This window comes from Pimephales promelas, chromosome 12 (genome assembly GCF_988280905.1).
Source record: "Pimephales promelas chromosome 12, fPimPro1.hap1.1, whole genome shotgun sequence".
NCBI classification, from domain to species: domain Eukaryota; kingdom Metazoa; phylum Chordata; class Actinopteri; order Cypriniformes; family Leuciscidae; genus Pimephales; species Pimephales promelas.
The window spans coordinates 12,646,335-12,652,745 of record NC_142780.1 but is presented as its reverse complement, the minus strand read 5'-3'; the positions used below and the strand labels follow the sequence as shown (position 1 = coordinate 12,652,745).

The 6,411-nt window shown below is 37.8% G+C and overlaps 1 protein-coding gene across 1 annotated transcript; it reads right to left on the bottom strand.

Annotated features, from left to right (window-relative positions):
• Nucleotides 1-681: 681 nt before the first annotated feature.
• Nucleotides 682-2,314, bottom strand: ccka (cholecystokinin a). Its single transcript, XM_039694325.2, has 3 exons — nt 2,212-2,314; nt 1,225-1,467; nt 682-1,098 (listed from the first exon to the last, which is right to left on the bottom strand). The coding sequence occupies exons 2-3, from the start codon at nt 1,463-1,465 to the stop codon at nt 968-970; spliced, it is 372 nt and encodes a 123-aa protein (XP_039550259.1). The 5' UTR covers nt 1,466-1,467; nt 2,212-2,314; the 3' UTR covers nt 682-967.
• Nucleotides 2,315-6,411: the final 4,097 nt, after the last annotated feature.

Here is a 6,411-nt window from a genome sequence, read left to right as displayed (position 1 = left end):
TTCACTTTATATTGTCTAACAGAATGAAATCTCTTTCACTACGGCACACCTGTGGCATAATGGCTCTTTTTGTTTGGTGTAGCCCTTCATTTGCTCGCAATCATCAGCCTACGATTCATCCATTATGTGCTAACTCAAGTGTTTTGCGCAATAAACCATGGAGCGTTGTCTCCCCGTCTTACTGTCCGCATGTGTTTCTCTCTCCGTTTCTCAACCTGTTCCCTTCTACAGCAGAATCGGGTATTATTGCCTGAACTCTAATCTGTCCCTCGAGCAATGGGAAGAGAATTGGATTTGAAGGCTACTTGTGGCACTAGTGCCGTAATGCCATAGCCATTCAGCTTTCAAATAAGAAAAAGCTTTCATAATAAGATCATTAACAGTAATCCGTTAGTTTGGTCCCTCAACACCACACAAATGGCTTCTCTGAGCTGTGGTGGATTCAGCTACAGAATACAAGCTGATATAAATGTACTGATGCACTGTTTCTTTGCTGGATCAAGAAACATTACAATGGACAAATGGCCTCAGCTGCTGATTTAGTTTTTCTTAACCTAATCATTTTCTAGTTGTTTTTCTGTATTTTTATATGTTGCTGTTGTTTAATATTCCAAAAATGGAATAACTCTGCATTTAATTGTTTACACCACACCACACAATGAATCACAAGAGTCGTGAGAGTTCGGATTAGTGAATTAAGGCAATGATTTATTCATAGACATCTGTGATATGTCTGAGGACAAAATCATACATAAGTTAAGAGAATAAAAGCAGTGGAGACTACATTCTCACTCTGTTTTTTTTTCCTGCAAAATAAATGTATGTAGATGGACGGTATTGATATATTGCATCATCTCCATTGTACAAACAAATTTACATCAGACCGAGCTCAGACTGTGATTGATTGACATTAAAATGAGTGACTCTGTACAGATGAGGTTTTTTCATGTCAGTGGTTGAATGGGTCTTATGAGGAGTATTCGTACTCTTCTGCGCTCCGTCGGCCAAAATCCATCCATCCCAGGTAATCTCTGTCCTTTATTCTGTGAGTGGAGCCCATGGACCTGCTATTCGGAGAGGGACTTCTGCGGTATGTACCTGGATGGAAGGACAAGGACAAGACTATAATGTACTGTATGCCTGTGAGTTCTGATCAAATGACACAATCATTGTTTATACAGTGTAACATAATATGCAGGAAGCACGATTGATAAGAAATTCCACCTTTGGTGGAGATGATTCTGGCCAGTAGTTCAGTCAAGCTGCTGCGGGGTTCTTCATCATCCTCTTGTTTCGACAGAAGCCTCAGTTGTCCACTGGACGGCGCTGCACGGGTGTGGCGTGTGTGTTTCGATATGGTCCCCAGATCAGACTGAACTCCATCCTCTGACTGTGTCGGGAGAGAAAGGCAGCTGCTGGTGGAGAGGGCAGCCAGCAACACGCACACACAGATTCCAGTGTTCATATCTGAAACATATAGCCGCTCATGTTAGAGTTTTGAAATCGCTTTTTAAACCCATTACACACATTTTTATGTTGAGGCTAGAGAACTGCTTTTTAAATGATTTTACCTTTAAAAAATCAAACATTCAAATCCACCACCAAACTCATTAATAGTGATTGCTAAAATATAATTCCAACCTCAACCCCAAAATACTAAATCCTTTATGGAGAAAACAAAAGTACATTTGTATTAAAAATCTGATAGATGGACTAAATGCAATTTGTAATCAGGGTAGATCTAAACTCTTCTAAACACATGGTTCAAATAAAACCCATTTCCCCGTGCGTCTTTTTTAAATTAATTTATTATTATTTTTTAAAATGTATTTATTTATTTATTTTTGCTTTCTGGGTTTCAAAATTGTACTTAACCACTTTTTTTCATTCATCATTGTCAAACAATGAAGTGGTCAGACTGGAAAAATTGTGGTTGAGGGAAAAATAAACTGGATTCAAGCATCAGCAATAGGAATTTTAAATGGATCCAATTTCTCAATTATCATAGCAAAATAGAAACTGCATCACTAGTGAATCTCATTCACTCACTTCATCTTCTTCGCTTTCATTAAAATCTACAAATTAAATGCGAGCACACATTTGAAATATTTCACAATATATTTCACACAATGTCGTGTAAAAAAAAAAGATGATTTCACACAATAAATGCAAGAGCCTTAGACAAAAATAAGATAAAAATTGAGATCGTACCTTCAGGTGAAACTCTGGCAGAGAGGAGGAGGAGAGAGAGAGAGATGGAGAACACACGCTGACTGTGTGCTTGCACAACTTGGCTGCACTGTGCAAGAGAGGCCCTTAAATAGCGCTCTGAGTGGGCTGGCTCTGTTTGACCCACGTAGTGACAGGCGCAATCCCACTGTCTGTGTATATGAATGAGGTTGTGTATTTGCGCAAGCTTGACGCAGATCTGAGAGCAGCAAGGTATTCTCACAGGATATAGATTGTGACATTGTCACTCAAGGGGACCGAGGAATCTCCAGAGGTCACCATCCTAATTACACATATGCACACACCTCCAGAACAACTGCGTTTCCTCCTCCCTTTGCCCATTAGAGTCCATACCTCTTTGGCCATGGACCACAGGATGCACATTTTGATCTTATGGATACTGATGTCTTTATTGTGCACTGCACTGTGTTTGACACTTATTCCAGTGACTCTTGGATATTTTTACCTCAGTAACCAGGTTTTAAATAGGACATGCAAGTGACGACCCATCACGGTACAAACAATTTTTTTTCATACAAAAGGCCTTGTGATTAATATTTATAACATCAATATAATAGTAGTTAAATTAATACATCATAATTAATTCATTATTTGATGTTTAGTGTCCAAATCTCACTATTAACTGACTTTTGCCTCAAACTCTTAATTACTGATTATTAATAGATAGGCAGTTTCTATAGTTATTGGGTAAGATTAAGGGATGAAGAATATGGTCATGCAGAATAAGGTATTAATATGTGCTTTATAAGTACCGAAACAGCCAATTTCATAATATGCACAATATGCAACTGGTTAGTTAATAGTGAGAATTGGACCCTAAACTAGTGTTACCAAATATATTAGATCACACTTTAGATTAGGGTAAAATTCTCACTTTTAATCAATCTTGTGTGTAACATAACTACTTTTTAGGGTAAAAAGTAGTGTAACGCGTTACTTCTGAAAATTTGGTAACGAAACATAGTTCCCTTTTCAATTCGGCACGTTACTTTTCCCAGGGACAGATTTGATTTCCATCATTTGACAGATTTGACAGCGATCGCCATCTCCGTGAATGCCCAGAAATGCACATAATGGATTACATAATCAGAGAGTGGCCTATATCTTTTCGTTTCAAGAAGACATTTGAAGCATTCTATACATAGATATATTTATATTTATCATGTCTGTGAGGCATACGCTAAGTTTCGGTTATTTTATGATGAGGTGCGCTCCGGCGCAACAAGTAACCGCGCCGGCGCTGCCTGTCAAAATTATATTGTCTGCTAAATTTGCTTCTTATTTATTAAAATATACAGGCAATTGGTTGATAAAAAATAATTAAAATTAAGATACAATTTATACAAAATTCACTTTAAAGAAAGGCTTTCTTCAAAACAAAACTTAAAGGGATAGTTCACTTTGAAATTAATTTTTGATATGTTTTAGCTTACCTCAAGGGCATCCAAGATGTAGGTGTCTTTGTTTCCACAGTATTTTCAATTTTGACATTTTTCAGTCAAACCGTTCTTGTCTGTCAGTCATATAATGCAGGTTTAGGGGGTCCACGTCAAAGTGCATGCACAGAGAAGTCCAAATTAAACATGATTTAATGACTCGTAAATGTAAGATGGCCTAAGACACGAAACGAGTGGTTTGTGTGAAAAAAAAAACGAACAGTATTTATATCGTTTTTACCTTGTGTAATCACAGCCATATCCAACTGATCTGAATCAGTTGTCCAATGTCCAACTGAACCGAACTGAACGAAGTCCAACGTTCCGCCGGAAGTGATCGCTTGCACGTGTACATCACTCATTGTTTACACAGAGATTTCAGAAGTTTTACCTTCCGGAAGTAAACAATGAGTGACGTACATGTGCAACTGATTCAGATCACTTGGACATGGCTGTGGTTACACAAGATAAAAATGATATAAATACTGTTCGTTTTCTTGTTTCGTGTCTTAGGCCATCAATGTGTACTTACATTCACGAGTCATTAAATCATGTTTAATTTGGACTTCTCTGTGCATGCTCTTTGACGTGGACCCCCATACTTGCATTACAACAACGGTTTGACCGAAAAATATCAAAATTGAAAATACTGTGGAAGCAAAGACACCTACATGTTGGATGCCCTTGAGTTAAGCTAAAACACATTAAACATTTATTTCAAAGTGAACTATCCCGTTAATGAAGTGGTCAAAATCAAGTCTGACCCACTCAATGTCTCCTGATATATTGCGCATCCATATTAATCATGCTGTGCACTTTTCATAATCAACATAGATGGAAAAAAATAACATTATAATATTTTAACAAATATGAAACTAAGTGCGCTTATTTAATGGCTACAACACGTATAGACCTAGATTCTCTATTTGTACAAATTGCTGCACATTCATTAATTCTGATTTTTGCTCACATAAGTTGAAAGGTATTTGTATACGTGCATAGTAAAACATATCTGCAACAAATATCAAGTTCATGGATAATTGTTGCTTGCATTTAGTAATCATTATGACACTAAAATCATAATAAAGTAGGCTATACCAGCCTTATCCCAATTCGATGCACATGGCACCCTTTAGTGTCAATATGAGACCCAGATATACATGGGGCAGAAGGCGCCTCCTAGTGGTCTAACCCTAACCCTACCCCAGATCTAACCGAAGCATGTTATATTGACGCTAAAGAGTGCCATGTGCGTCAGATGTCTACGCTTTGGCAAAAGCGTCGCATATGACGCCTTGGGCTGAGAATGCATTGGCTATACTATGTACAAAAAATCAGATGAGCCCAGAATATGAACACAACGTGTTTAATTAAGAAAATGTTAAGCATTTTCATCCCATAGAAAACGATTATAAGAACACTTAATTTTGGCTAATGCAGATTAGAATGTCCCCTTATTATGTCGAAATAACCAGCCCATTCTCACCCCCAAGGCGTCACCTAACTGACGCCTTGGGAAGCATTTGGACATGCTTCAATATCTGACGCTTTAGCGTCAGTTAGATGACGCCCTAGGATCGCGTGTACCCTACCCCCACCCCACACCTAAACCTAACCGCGTCCTCTAACAGACGCTGTCCTTTAGCGTCAGTTAGATGACGCCGTAGGATCGCGTCATGTAAGTGACGCTAAAGGGCGCCTAAAACGTCAAATATTGAAGCATGGTCAAAGGTGACGCCCTGGGGTGAGAATGCGTTGAAATAACAAGATTTCCTAATTTTCTTTATTTTTTCTTCACCATGCGGTTCAGTACGTCCCAGGATAAAGCCGGATTATAATTGCTTCAAGAAATTATTTTTGGGGGTACTAACGGGGAGCTTTGGTCTTTCTTGGGGGCTTTCATTCTAGCCTCTCCCTAGCGCTGCCCATGCATATGACTATCCATTAACAGGCATTTATTCATAAATATTCAACAGTGTGATAAATGCATTATCCATTTATATATGGCATTATGCATAGTAGAACTTTATGTAGGTGTTCCTAGTAATCCTTTAGGTGTGTATAACCCTACCAGCTCTCTGCTCAGCCCACCTGTACAAACATACTCTGACATCACAAAATGTATTATGAAACTATTATGAAAAATGAATAAAAAAATTAAACAAAAAAAAATAACAAACAGTATTTTTAAGTCTTCAGAACGCAATATTACATCTGTAGCATATGTGAGATAACGGAACAGAAACTGAATAAAACATTAAAGAAAAGAAAGAAGAAGAGAAAGCACTCATTAAATTTGTCCGACTCTGCTGATCCTTTTCTTATTGAATGCAGAACACCCACCGAACACTCGGCTATGAAAAAATAAGGCACAATTCTCCACAAGACTTCAGGCAACCACTCAGTCTGTCTTCGAGAGGATTGACTCCATCATGGGGATGCAGTTAAACGCAGGAAAGCCTGATTCACGTGACCAGCCTTAAGCTTATATCTCCTGTGAGCTTAGGAATTACTTCTGCCTGACAGATGTTTAACAGCGCTATTTCAACTGGGTGAGTAATAATATCACAGTCCAAATAGTTTATACCCACTTTATATTTCAACTAAGCTATAAATTTGCCTTTTTTAAACTCACTATTTGTATAGTCTATTAATGTATCATCTACAGTTTATAAACTATTAATTCACCATAAACTAATAGTTTGCAAATGATTTGTAAGTACTT